The sequence below is a fragment of the Myxocyprinus asiaticus genome, chromosome 34, assembly GCF_019703515.2.
Source record: "Myxocyprinus asiaticus isolate MX2 ecotype Aquarium Trade chromosome 34, UBuf_Myxa_2, whole genome shotgun sequence".
Classification (NCBI taxonomy): domain Eukaryota; kingdom Metazoa; phylum Chordata; class Actinopteri; order Cypriniformes; family Catostomidae; genus Myxocyprinus; species Myxocyprinus asiaticus.
In genome coordinates, this window is record NC_059377.1 from 43,388,981 (window position 1) to 43,404,446 (window position 15,466).

General features: G+C 37.7%; 1 protein-coding gene across 3 annotated transcripts in view; it reads right to left on the bottom strand.

Annotated features, from left to right (window-relative positions):
* The window catches only part of LOC127425094 (ras/Rap GTPase-activating protein SynGAP-like), an 86,495-nt gene that overhangs the window by 8,809 nt on the left and 62,220 nt on the right, over positions 1-15,466 (bottom strand). For all 3 annotated transcript variants that reach the window (XM_051670744.1, XM_051670743.1, XM_051670745.1), the window contains 8 exons: positions 14,290-14,625; positions 11,454-11,598; positions 8,430-8,574; positions 7,969-8,205; positions 3,959-4,160; positions 3,515-3,696; positions 1,208-1,409; positions 449-1,021 (listed from right to left, as the gene is read on the bottom strand). In XM_051670744.1, coding sequence (XP_051526704.1) covers positions 449-1,021; positions 1,208-1,409; positions 3,515-3,696; positions 3,959-4,160; positions 7,969-8,205; positions 8,430-8,574; positions 11,454-11,598; positions 14,290-14,625 — 2,022 coding nt within the window. The remainder of the gene's footprint in view (positions 1-448; positions 1,022-1,207; positions 1,410-3,514; positions 3,697-3,958; positions 4,161-7,968; positions 8,206-8,429; positions 8,575-11,453; positions 11,599-14,289; positions 14,626-15,466) is intronic.

A 15,466-nucleotide genomic window follows, 5' to 3' on the forward strand; every position in this document is an offset into this window, starting at 1 on the left:
GTCTTTACTCGTTGAGATACCCAGACCCCCTTCAATAACTTTTAAAGATTTTATTAATTTCTTACATTTTTCCTTGACTTTTTCAGATTGTATTAATTTCCAACACTTTTCAATGACTTTAAAGATATTATTACAGTTTTCCTCAATCGCTTTGGCTCAATTCTCGAATGAGAATTATTATTATTTATTTTTATTTTTTTTTTCAAAACAATAAGTTCAAATCTCTGAGCAATTAGTTTCTTGTTCGCAGCAGATTTGAATTTCTCATTCATTTAAGCACATTGCATGTGTTTTGGCACATGTGTGCAGAAGAGTAAGTAGAATTGCACTTACAATTTAGAGAGTGCTAAGACTGTTTCAAAAAATGAGCCAAAGCAACTGAGCAAAACTGTGATAATTTTTGCAGTTTTTATTTCATTTCCAAGATTGCATGAGTCTGTCTGTTTACCTGCACCTGCAGTGAGAGCTGTCTGCGGGCGTAGTCGGCCTGATTGTGACGTGTGAAATCGTCACTGTAGCTGTGTGAGTGGACGATGTTGGGTTGCACCAGACTGTTCTGTGAGCGCAGAGCCGACAGATCCTCGCTGCGAGAGAAGCCGCTGTGACCGAATGTCGGCATGCCGAAGCCAACGTGTCCGTTCTCAGGCTCCGGGGCGAGCAGGAGTGGGGGCGGGGCAGCAGCGGGCACATGTGGGGGGGTGTGGTACTGCGGCCCGTCGGACACCAGGTGGAACAGAGGGTTCTGGAAGGATAACGGCACGTGCATCGCGGCCGCCTGCTGTTGCTGCTGCTGCGAGAGCGAATCCGTCCCCATGCGCAAACCACCCGACATATTTGACCCCGCTGACACGCGACCTCCCGCCCTGAGAGGGGCGCCACCCAGTGGACCGTACCCGCCCAGCCCGGCGAGAGAGCCCTGAGACGAGTTCAGCAGGTCATTGACAGAGTGCAGATTCGACACGCTGTTAATGCGCGAATCCTGAAGATCCATCATAGACACGCTCTTATTCACACTGAGAACCTGAGAGTGTCAACACACACAATTACACTTGAGAATAACAAATGCAAAGTGAGAACATTTTAGCCAAAAAATATAGTAGAGAACCCGGACTGTGTATCATTCAGAATTAAACTTCAATTCCAATTAAACTCCCATTCTAAGTTTTGCTCAACCCTTTATAGAACAGAAAAGTGTGTGTGTGTGTACCTTCGGGTCAGGGTCGGTGATGTCAGAGCTGCTTGTGCAGTAGGCGGGGCTTGAGCGTGCCAGAGGAGGGCGGGTCACGTAGAACACGTCTTTGTTGCCACGGTGATCACGCTCGGAGAACGCAGCCATTCCCGGATGAGACAGAATGCCACTTCCAGACAAACCCGCAGTAGGAGACGGCAGACGAGAGATATCTATAGAGCTGCACACACAGATGATTATGACCATCAGTCGGGAACACTAACAAATCTAAATGTATAGTCCTGAGTTGAGTGAAACTCAATGTTAATTCTGTTATGAAACCATTATAAAGACAAACAATGACAGAGCCATTCAGTGATATATCAGATAATAATTAATGACCTGAAGCTCAGTCAGGAAAATCTGTGGCGCAAGCTGATAGGTTCCCTCAATGTGATCAAGTTGATTGACAAGCCAATCAACTTGTTGCAACCAATCACATCAAACATTTAAATAAGTTTACGTAGCATGTTGCCAGCAAGCTGGTCTCACTTCGCAAGCTATAAGAGTTTTCTTCGCAATTACCCTCCTCCTCCTCAGCTCCACAGGTCTAGATCTGCTACAGGAATATGTGCATGTCTTGTTTCAGCCACAGCAGCATGTTTTTTGCATGCTTGTTTTAGCATGTCTGTGTATGTCTAGCAGTAGCAACTCTTCGTACTTGCTCTGCAGCAGCAGCAGTGTAAGCAGATCTAGTCCACCACGACTAAAACTTCATTCCGAGAGATGTCATGACTGAACTTCAGATAAACTTTGTGTGAGTACCATAATAATGCACCACAGCATTGAAACTATATTCCAAAATAGTCCAAAAAATACCATTGGTACTACCAGGGTACATGCCCAAAGAACATGGTATTCACATAGTATGTATTATTAGTGTTTACTGTATTTAAGATAGATCAGACAGACAGATAGATCAGACAGACAGACAGACAGACAGATAAATCAGACAGACAGATAGATCAGACAGACAGACAGACAGATAAATCAGACAGACAGACAGATCAGACAGACAGATAAATCAGACAGACAGACAGATCAGACAGACAGATAAATTAGACAGACAGACAGATAAATCAGACAGACAGACAGATCAGACAGACAGATAAATTAGACAGACAGATAAATCAGACAGACAGATAGATAGATCAGACAGACAGACAGATAAATCAGACAGACAGATAGATCAGACAGACAGACAGACAGACAGATAAATCAGACAGACAGACAGATAGATAGATCAGACAGACAGACAGACAGATAAATCAGACAGACAGATAAATTAGACAGACAGACAGATAAATTAGACAGACAGACAGATAAATCAGACAGACAGATAGATAGATCAGACAGACAGACAGATAAATCAGACAGACAGATCAGACAGACAGACAGACAGATAAATTAGACAAACAGATAAATCAGACAGACAGATAAATCAGACAGACAGACAGATTGATAAATAAAACAGACAGACAGAGAGATCAGACAGATAGATAAATCAGACAGACAGACAGACAGATAGATAGATAGATGATAGATAGAACAAACATATAGATCAGACAGACAGACAGATAGACAGACAGATAGACAGACAGACAGACACAGCAGATAGATTGACAGATAGACAGACAGATAGATGGATAGAACAGAAAGACACAGACAGATGGAAGGACAGAAAGAAAGATCGACAGATTGAGAAATAGAACAGACAGACAGATAGATCAGACAGACAGACAGACAGATAAATAGAAGAGACAGACAGACGGCTGGACAAACAGAAAGTTAGACAGACAGATAGACACAGTAGATAGACGGATGGATAGACAGACAGGTAGACGGATGGATGGACAGACAGATAGATAGACGGACAGATAGACGGATGGATGGATGGACAGACAGATAGATGGATAGAACAGAAAGACAGACACATAGATAAATCAGACAGACAGACATACATATAAATAGAAGTGACTGGCAGATGGCTGGACAAAGAGAAAGATAGACAGACAGATAGACGGATAGATGAACAGACTGATAGATAGACAGATGGACGGATAGACAGGTAGATTGTTGGAACAGACAGACAGATAGATAAACGGACAAATAGACAGATGGATGGATGGACAGACAGATGGATAGATAGAACAGAAAGACAGACAGAGATAGAAGGACAGAAAGACAGACAGGCAGACAGATAGATAGAACAGACAGACAGAGAGATGGCTGGACAAACAGAAAGATAGACAGTCAGACAGACTGATTGACTGCTGTATTGGTCACCTGTTGAGGTCTCTCATCATGAGGCTCTGGAAGTCGTTAGTGGCGAGGCGGGCGAATGCGGGTCGTGACAGGTGACGTTCGGGCGGCTGGTGACTCGCCTGACGGTGCAGCTGAGGGTTGCGCAACGCCACGCTGATGTCATTCAGTAACCGCGGCAACGGCCCCAGTTTCAATATGGCGTCCTGAAGAATCAGAAGGAGACACAGCAGACCAGCATCAGTGTTTAATAACTGAGAGATCTTCTTGATATTCAACATAATAAACCAACCCATGGGAAAGCTATTCAAAAACCATCATTACTATTGCAATTCTGTTCGGTAACGCTGGTGGAACAGAAACACACTTTAAAGAAAACACATTTTATGATGTTTTTCGATATATCTGTTTTACAGCTGTTACATGTAAAAACTTGTATGGTTAGTGACAGATATGTGATGTCATTACCTTACTGAGCTGGGCCATGACCTCCCAGAGTAAACTGTGCAGGATGGACAGCTCTCGGCCGAGGTCGATATAACCCTCAAACGCCCCGGCGTTACTCACACACTCCAGATTAGAGATTTCATACAGGAACTGCTGCATTGAGCCCCACTCCATCTCCAGAAACTCATTCATGAAGCCCAGATAATCCTCTTTACCACTGAACCTGCACACAACACACACAGACAGCAGTGTGGGAGAGACAGACAGATAGAGAGAGACAGACAAGTGAAGAGATAGGTGGTGAAAGACAGATTGATGGGCGACAGAGAAAAGAGAGACAGGTGGTGATAAGTGACATGTCAACTACAGAAACAAGAGACTGAAGATCAACTCTAGACACAGACACATACCATCAGACCATGAGACACCTTGAGACAGAAGAATAACTCTTCACACAATGAAACGCAATGAGACCATAAAAAACATCATGAGAAACCATGACAACATAATGGGGTAAATCTCACGAAATACTGATTGGAACAAACATTTTCTGGAGCATGTCCAGAAAAATCCTCATTACCACGACACACAAAACCCTGGCCAAAAAGAAGATGATCAGTTTTTGAACTTAACATGTCAACATTCAGTAGAGGCTCCACAAAAACAATCATCATTAATCCCAAAATTTGTTATTAAATAAACAATTTTACACCAACCAAATTTGCTCGTTTTTTTTTTTATTATTGTTTTGTATTAATCCAAATAGTTTCGAATTACTATATGTCTAATGGTTGATTTAAGGATAAATGATCAGATTTGGCTATTAAAAACTGAGCGAGTTTACATGCACATTCTTACACCAATTTTGCGTAATAAGCCAACAACACATGTGGTCTTATAAACGTAATAAACAGCGTTGTAAGGTCACAAACGACGTAAGAATAAACCGATCAACAGGGGTACATTTTTGCCCATTACCCCAATTTCGTATTGCATGTAAACACCTTAACCGGCATTCTTAAGCATTGTGCGCATGACTGTTTACATTTTGACGCCAAAAGCAGAGAATACCTCAATAATTTCAAATCTAATGTAAACAGTTTTCTTGCTTTGTCTGATTTTTTAAATAAACAAATTTTTGAGAGTTATCAGCGTATTGGTGTGCATGTAAATGCGCTCCTTGTTAAAAGTCTTGCACCTGGTTTTTAACCTTTCTATACTGTTTGGTCATTTTTGACCGAAAATCTCTTTTTCCCAAGGTAATAAAAATGGTTTCCTTTATCTGAAAGGTACAAGACTTTGTGACTTTTCCTCCACTTGCCATCTGGACACACAATATAAATGTAAACTTCATTTGATAAGTCAAAGTCGTCGTATAAAAAGCGACACCTTATAAGTTCGCGGTCAAAATTGACCGACCATAGGAAATGAATGGGAAAGACTAAAAAACAGAGCAAATTTTTTTTTTGATTTGTCAAATAAGATACACTATATTGCCAAAAGTATTCCCTCATCTGCCTTTAGACGCATATGAATTTAAGTGACATCCCATTCTTAATCCATAGGGTTTAATATGACGTCGGCCCACCCTTTGCAGCTATAACAGCTTCAACTCTTCTGGGAAGGCTTTCCACAAGGTTTAGGAGTGTGTTTATGGGAATTTTTGACCATTCTTCCAGAAGCGCATTTGTGAGGTCAGACACTGATGTTGGACGAGAAGGCCTGGCTCACAGTCTTCGCTCTAATTCATCCCAAAGGTGCTCTATCGGGTTGAGGTCAGGACTCTGTGCAGGCCAGTCAAGTTCTTCCACACCAAACTCGCTCATCCATGTCTTTATGGACCTTGCTTTGTGCACTGGTGCGCAGTCATGTTGGAACAGGAAGGGGCCATCCCCAAACTGTTCCCACAAAGTTGGGAGCATGGAATTGTCCAAAATCTCTTGGTATGCTGAAGCATTCAGAGTTCCTTTCACTGGAACTAAGGGGCCAAGCCCAGCTCCTGAAAAACAACCCCACACCATAATCCCCCCTCCACCAAACTTCACAGTTGGCACAATGCAGTCAGACAAGTACCGTTCTCCTGGCAACCGCCAAACCCAGACTCGTCCATCAGATTGCCAGATGGAGAAGCGTGATTCGTCACTCCAGAGAACGCGTCTCCACTGCTCTAGAGTCCAGTGGCGGCGTGCTTTACACCACTGCATCCGACGCTTTGCATTGCACTTGGTGATGTATGGCTTGGATGCAGCTGCTCGGCCATGGAAACCCATTCCATGAAGCTCTCTACGCACTGTTCTTGAGCTAATCTGAAGGTCACATGAACTTTGGAGGTCTGTAGCGATTGACTCTGCAGAAAGTTGGCGACCTCTGCGCACTATGCGCCTCAGCATCCGCTGACCCCGCTCTGTCATTTTACGTGGCCTACCACTTCGTGGCTGAGTTGCTGTCATTCCCAATCGCTTCCACTTTGTTATAATACCACTGACAGTTGACTGTGGAATATTTAGTAGCGAGGAAATTTCACGACTGGACTTGTTGCACAGGTGGCATCCTATCACAGTACCACGCTGGAATTCACTGAGCTCCTGAGAGCGGCCCATTCTTTCACAAATGTTTGTAGAAGCAGTCTGCATGCCTAGGTGCTTCATTTTATACACCTGTGGCCATGGAAGTGATTGGAACACCTGAATTCAATTATTTGGATGGGTGAGCGAATACTTTTGGCAATATAGTGTATATAAATCAGCCACAATGCAGAACAAACACACACAGAAATGAAGCGGTGACACTATAAAACATGAAAAGTGCTAACCCACCCCACCCCCACCCCCATACACACACAAATATGAACTGGAGACATTATAACACAGAGCATTTTTTTTTTAATTTTTTTTAAAAAAAATAAGCCACAGTGTAGCACACACACACACACACACACACACACACACAGAAATAAATGGGTGAGACAAACCCAAGCAGAACGCAGAACACAACACACACAAAAACATACACTCATCAGAATCAGCTTTATCACTCATGCACGCACACACACACACACACACACACACACACAGAGAACAAAGTTGTAGTCTTCTGTTTTATAAAATTTTGACAGTCCATTGCTGTTCATTTTCTTGAGATTATTATTCATGTACTTTGAGTTACTAAATTCTGATGTTTGAAAACAATGATTGGTAACAAAATTATTATTTTATCTCTTCTATTTGTTACACCATGGTCAGGTTTGACTGTAAGCATTATGTGACATTATTGCAAAAACTGACACATCAAAACAAATGCTGAGCTTTGGCAAATAAGGAAGGTGACCGCATGGAAGACTGCCGCCATCTACTGGCTATTATTGTCATAACAGGATTTTCAAGCCATGTTATTTTTCATTTTTCACCAGATGGCAGTAATCTTCCCTCAATGACACTTTCTCATATTTTCTTCATCTTTCAACTTATAGAAGTGAAGGTTTTTACTGTTTTGAAGTTAATTGAATTTGCTTATTTGCATATGCAAATGAATGGTGAAGTCGAGAAATGTATATGTAAATAAGATCTAAAAAACATAAAATCCCAAATGAAGTGCAGGATTTTACTAATTTACCTTCAGGGAAGAAGAACTTTTATCATTTCTTTAAAAAATAAATAAATAAGTACATAAGAACATAAATCTAGAATAAAAGATAAAATCCTTATGTGCATGATGGAGCACATTATTGTGTTCAAGTTTCAGAACAGAATTTCATAAAGATCTTTATATAGAAATCCTCAGTGCCGTGGTTCAAACTTTTGTTTCATGAGAATCACCCAATGAGACAACACGAGATCACATGACACAGAGAAATCACGGGACACTATGGGACACTATGGGACAGGTCTGAATGCCTAAATGGAAATGGAAACTGCGAATGGGCAAGTCCGTGTGTCATATGACCGCAGTGAATAGAAGTATGATCAGACAATCAGAGCTGATGATTGACGTGCGTGTTGGTGGATAAATGACGGTGGACTCTAGTGACTGACTTTGAGAAGCTGGCGAGGCTCTGCACCACCTTGGCGATGAGCGTGAGAGTTCGTGAGGTGCGCTCGGACGGATATTCCTGCGTCAGATTAAACAGAGATGGAGACATGATCGCTGGACACAGGAAGCGCAGGAAGAGAGACGAGCTGATGAGACGGTCCGCGATGTCCTCACGGCCGCGTTCGGCACAACGCACGCGCCACGACGCAAATACCTCCTTCAGTTCCCGTGGAAACACACTACACAATCAGACAGATAAAAACCATAAACTCAATGAACTTTTCTGAGAGTTAATTATAATCATTAAAGTCAACATGAACATTCACAACGCATTTGACATCTATAATCTTCAACAAGAAAAAGAAAAGTTCTTTCAGAGGCGAAGCAAGATTACGAAGACAAACGTTATTGTGCTAGATTGTTCTATTATTATATGTTCAATAAGGATGACAGAGCAACTGACCAATGAGAGTTGATGATCTTGCAGAGCGCGAGTTCACAGCACATGCGCAGATTAGCCTGATGATCCGCCACCACAGACGGGGGCGTTCGCATGGGATCCACCTCACAGTTCTCCTCGGACTCGTACAGCGCGCGGATGAACTCACCTGCACAGCACCAACATCAGCACATTAATACAATACAGATTACTGATTACTCAATGGAAAAACTAATCACATTACTAATTTACTTGTAAGTTACTTTCTAAAATCTCTACTAACACTTTTCAAAGAAACTCTACGTCTGTAAAAGTGTCTTTATTTCCTCCTAGTGCAGTGACTAAATAATGAAGACCTGCAAAAAGTTTCTAATTCAGTTTTAATGTGACCTTCATATAACAAAAAGAAAAAAGTTGAAAATGTTTTGTTTTGATGAAAATAAACCCCTGCGACATGAAAGAGCCTGAAGTCGAAGAAACAACTACTGTAAGCATAATTCATGTTTTAAACGTACTTCACATATTACTAAAATAATATTACCATAATATTATGCTTTTTCATTATTATTTTTTTATATTAAATGTTTTTTTATTTATTAAATAGCCATGTAGTAATGACTATTTTGCATTATCCAGAGAATTAAATAAAAATAAAATAAAAATTATTTTAAATTATTTAAAAAAGTAATTTTGTAAATTACTTTTATTTATAAGTTTATAATTTTAAAATATGAAATACATTTTAATCATTTTAAAATTATTATTCATATAAATAATAATTAATAAATCATTATAATAAAGACAATTATAATAAAAAAATAAATATATATATATATACACAATCAAAAAATTGTTACAGAAAATAAAAATACTTTACAAATTAAAGGTACTTTCAATTTTTTAAGTATTTTTAAACATTTTTAAATGTTTTAAATGCATTTCACATATTAATAAAACAATATTACTATAATATTATGCTTTTTCATTTAATATAAAAATAAATATTTATTAAATAACCATGTAATAATGAGTGATTTTGTATAATCCAGTGAATTAAATAAAAAATAAAATAAAAATATTTTAAATTATTTTAAAAAGTAATTTTTTAATTAACTGTATTAAAAAATTTATTATTTAAAAATATTAAATACATTTTAATATTTTTTATATTATTATTATTATTCATATAAATAATAATGAAAAAATTATAATTAAAATGTATATGTATATATATATATATATATATATATATATATGTATATGTATGTGTTTATATATATACAGTGGTGTGAAAAAGTGTTTGCCCCCATCCTGATTTCTTATGTTTTTGCATGTTTGTCACACTTAAATGTTTCAGATCATCAAACAAGTTTAAATATTAGTCCAAGATAACACAAGTAAACACAAAATGCAGTTTTTAAATGAAGGTTGTTATTATTAAGGGAAAACAAAATCCAAACCTACATGGCCCTGTGTGAAAAAGTGATTGCCCCCTAAACCTAATAACTGGTTGGGCCACCCTTAGCAGCAACAACTGCAATCAAGCGTTTGCGATAACTTGCAATGAGTCTTTTACAGCGCTGTGGAGGAATTTTGGCCCACTCATCTTTGCAGAATTGTTGTAATTCAGCCACATTGGAGGGTTTTCAAGCATGAACTGCCTTTTTAAGGTCATGCCACAGCATCTCAATAGGATTCAGGTCAGGACTTTGACTAGGCCACTCCAAAGTCTTCATTTTGTTTTTCTTCAGCCATTCAGAGGTGGACTTGCTGGTGTGTTTTGGATCATTGTCCTGCTGCAGAACCCAAGTTCGCTTCAGCTTGAGGTCACGAACAGATGGCCGGACATTCTCCTTCAGGATTTTTTGGTAGACAGCAGAATTCATGGTTCCATTTATCACAGCAAGTCTTCCAGGTCCTGAAGCAGCAAAACAGCCCCAGACCATCACACTACCACCACCATATTTTACTGTTGGTATGATGTTCTTTTTCTGAAATGCGGTGTTACTTATACGCCAGATGTAATGGGACACACACCTTCCAAAAAGTTCAACTTTTGTCTCGTCAGTCCACAGAGTATTTTCCCAAAAGTCTTGGGGATCATCAAGATGTTTTCTGGCAAAAATGAGACGAGCCTTAATGTTCTTTTTGCTCAGCAGTGGTTTTCGTCTTGGAACTCTGCCATGCAGGCCATTTTTGCCCAGTCTCTTTCTTATGGTGGAGTCATGAACACTGACCTTAACTGAGGCAAGTGAGGCCTGCAGTTCTTTGGATGTTGTTGTGGGGTCTTTTGTGACCTCTTGGATGAGTCGTCGCTGCACTCTTGGGGTAATTTTGGTCGGCCGGCCACTCCCGGGAAGGTTCACCACTGTTCCATGTTTTCGCCATTTGTGGATAATGGCTCTCACTGTGGTTCTCTGGAGTCCCAAAGCTTTAGAAATGGCTTTATAACCTTTTCCAGACTGATAGATCTCAATTACTTTCTTTCTCATTTGTTCCTGAATTTCTTTGGATCTTGGCATGATGTCTAGCTTTTGAAGATCTTTTGGTCTACTTCACTTTGTCAGGCAGGTCCTATTTAAGTGATTTCTTGATTGAGAACAGGTGTGGCAGTAATCAGGCCTGGGTGTGGCTAGAGAAATTGAACTCAGGTGTGATAAACCACAGTTAAGTTATGTTTTAACAGGTGGGGCAAACACTTTTTCACACAGGGCCATGTAGGTTTGGATTTTGTTTTCCCTTAATAATAACAACCTTCATTTAAAAACTGCATTTTGTGTTTACTTGTGTTATCTTTGACTAATATTTAAACTTGTTTGATGATCTGAAACATTTAAGTGTGACAAACATGCAAAAAAATAAGAAATCAGGAAGGGGGCAAACACTTTTTCACACCACTGTATAATCAAAATCTAATTATAGAAAATAAAAAATTCTTTAAAATGATATTATAAAGTAATATTATTGTAACAGTCAGTAACTGCTTACAGTTCTTTGTAAGACAGTAAATAATCACTGCGTGACACACACATCAGCATCAGTACTCACCGATGGTGTCTTTGAGGTAACGGAGAGCGATGAGCTTCAGGAACTCTTCGATGGCTTTAGTGGCCAGTGTGTTCTCTCTGAAGATCAGATGCTCGCGGTCCATGAATCGATCCACCTCGGTCATGGCCATATCAGACAGGAAGTCCTTAAAAAACACACAGGACTGTTGAACAGCAGTGGGATGAGGTCACACATCATATGACGGTAGAAATCTGTCGACCGGAAGAGATTTTGCAGTACCGTTTATACCACAGTAGACATATCGGTTAAGAGCGGGCAGGACTGCTTTATGTTATTTACGCACGAGAGCAACAATGAAACATGGAGTAATGTGAAAATCAGCTATTTTACAACGACCTTCAATGTGTCTCATCTAATCAGAATTTATAATAGTAGTTTTCCTGTTTAGACACTTTTCTTTTTAACTCGTGTTAAATAATGTGAAGTCAGACTTATTCTTTTGTTATGAAAAATCTTATCTTTTAGTTTGTTTTCAAAAGTACCTTTCATTTGTAAAGCTTTTTTTATTTTCTAATAATGTTTAGATTTTATATATACAGTATATTTATAAATATTATTATAATTTTCTTTATTATGATTAATTTTCACTATTATTTATATGAATAATAATATTTAAATAATTATTTTTTTTTAAATATTCTTAAATAATTAATTTTTAAATAAAAGTAATTTAAATAATTTAAAATATATATATTTTTTAATTCACTGGATTATGCAAAATTACTCATTACTACATGACTATTTAATAAATAAACCAATAAACCATTTATTTAATAAATAAACCAATAAATGTATTTTAACAAATAAATTCAGTATAATTTAACACTCATTCCACATTTTTCAATAAAAGTGTTAAATTCCCCTAAAATACATTTATTCACACCAAACGTATATTTTCAGCAAATATTGCTCTTTAAAAATATATATATATATTTTAGTTCTAAAGTCGTTTTGAACTTTATTTGATGCTGCATTTGCGACACAACATATTGAGTTTATGCTGTTCTCATAATATGAAGAAACTCAACAAATAATTTTAAGTATTTGAAATAAATCTGGAGTTTAGTAAACTCCAAAGTAACATTGAGTTTTGCTGCTTGTTCAGGTTACTTCATTAAAATGACTCACTCAGTGAAATACACTTAGATATGTAAAATGTAAGTTAACTTAATCCATTTGTGTTGGGACAAAATAAATTTTTCTATTTTGCATTACTGTAACTGGGCAGGGGATTTCTATAACTGTAAAAACTGTACGTAATTTAACAGAAGAATAATGTAAAAATGCTGCAGTAAGAAAACGTTAATTGTTTAGCAGGTAGTTACCTTAAAACTCTGGTGCATTTTTGGGCTGCCGCCAGCAATTTTTCACACTAAAATGTAAAAGCTCACCATTCACACATACTGTATTCTAGTTTTTCAGAGAACTGCCCAAATAAAAAATAAAAAAGACTCCAATTATTCATAAATAATATTGTATGTGTTTATAATCTTATGATTAACAGAAAGTTTAAAAAATAAATAAATAAATAAATAAATAAATAATTTTATTGTCCTGAATTTGTAAACATGTAATTCTGGTTCTGTTCACACTACCTCACTTTGAAAAGTCTCATTTTATTCCACTAGATGGCAGAAAGCACTAGAAAAAATAATTTTTTCGCTATCAAATTCCATCACAATATACAGATCTGAAATGTAGGTGGCGCTCTAACGCATTTTAGTCCTCACAGATGTGCTCGTCCATAGACATTCAGTCTAATTTTCAGTTCAAGCACCACCCTCATTATTTCATTGAATATCTCGGCCTCTGAGTGGACTAGAAACTCAATCTAGGTGTCATTAGAAAGCTGAGATCCTCCCCTTTATGGTGATATATATTATCATCAATAGTCAGAAACATATTTTTCTGATGATTTGTTTTACATTCTTTTCCTGCTGGATGGCATATTTTGATATTGACATCTAAGATATAACATTTAATTATTCAACCAATAAAGTTCACAGACAAGTAAACAGCGGATCATATTTTAGAAATCTCCCTAAGGTAAAAGCAGATATAAAGTTTTTAGCTATTTGGGGTTTACAGCAGCAGTTATCAGAGCATAAAAGAGACATTTGTATTAGATGACTAACAGAAATCATATTTCACTTTGTGATTCTTTTGAAAATCTTTTAAACTGTGCTATGAGGGCAACAAAATTAACTATACAGTCACATTCTTGAGAATGAGAGCTTTCATTTGATATATGACTTGTCCATTTATGTGCTATGTGAAAAACCTTTATTTTCATATAAATATTTCTACCCCATTACCTCTAGGGGGCGCTCAAGTTCAACGCGAATATTTTAAGGCCTTATTTTGTTATTTTAAGTAACAAATGCAGTAGTGATGGTTGTCTCTGAAAAGTTCAGATTCTATGCTTTCAATTGATACCTCATATGCCTAACTTATGTATACATAGACTTTAATGTTTTAAGCGTAAACTTTTTTCGCAATATAGCACTCATATATGGTAAAATAATATAATTTATTTAATTATATATTTTTTAATGAGCAGTCAAAACATTTTATTTAACTTTATAGTTGAAACATGTTCTATTAAATTACATTTTAAACGCCATTTCAACTTACACTGTGCACACTATTTAAAATGACAATTTAAACATGTTATTTCAGTTTATGGTGAACATTTGGCACCCTGTGCTGCCACGCATTTATTTTACGGGTTTTTTTTAATTTTACAGTGCAGAATTGTTAATACGTTGATAAAGTTTCATGCCTAAAGAAAGTTGATGTGACAGTAATGACTGACCTTGGCCTTCCCAGTGCTCTGTAGGATGTGTACCAGCGCACAAGCCACTTCCTCTTTACTCTTCACGCTCAACAGCGGCTCCAGAACGCCACACAGTGTGCGGTAATTATTGGTGACGTACTCTGCAAACTCCTTATACAGCTCCATCGGCAGGATGTTCATTGTCTGATAGCGAGATTTGAGTCGCAGCGATGCGTTGATGATCTTCCCGCTGCCGACTCCGCCCCCTTTCGCCAGAACGCTGGGCTGTATAACGGGATACCACTGCTCCACAAACTGACGACCCGTTATACTGGAGATCGGGATACTAACCAGACCCAGATATGTGCTCTTCTCCTGTTACACACACAAACACCTGTGTTACACCTGCTCACATTTCTGCAGCTTCAGTTCACTTGATGACTATGTAGGGAACATTCAGGCCAGAGAAAGTTATAATTAGGGTCCAAAATTAACTGTCACACCTGCCAACGGCGAGAACATTTACAGGCTATAAATATTTTATACCAGCAATTAAACTGTACTTTAAAAAATAAAATAAAATACATTTTGTCCTTATGTCACAATATTTCACCCTCTGTTTGTAGAAAAACATGTAGCTAAATGCTGCTGTGTTGTCGAATAGTGATAGATTGAAATATCAGACAATAACAATGCCCGCTTACATGATTAACAATAGCGTTAACTCTCCATTGTGACAGTTCTGAAATATATCTTAGACAATGGATAATTAACATTTTCTGTTTTCAAATAGCTCTAGTGAATTTTGAGTAAATATTGAGTAAAATAACATCGTCGGGTGCACTTTCAAAAACTTTTTTCTTTTTGTTATATGAATGTCTCATTAAAACGGAATTGGAAACATTTTACCAACCCATCATCATATATTTTGTTGGTACTTTTCAAATGTATGTATGTATGTATACGGTGGCAAGAAAAAGTATGTGAACCCTTTGGAATCAGCTGGTTTTCTGCATTAATTGATCATATATTATGATCTCATCTTCATCAAAGTCACAAGTTTGTGACAAAATAGACACAAGCACAATGTGCTTAAGCTAACAACACACAAACAATTATAATCTTTCATGTATTTATTGAACACATCCCATTAAACATTCACAGTGCTGTGGAAAAAGTAAGTGAACCCTTGGAGTTTATAACTGGTCGACTGTTC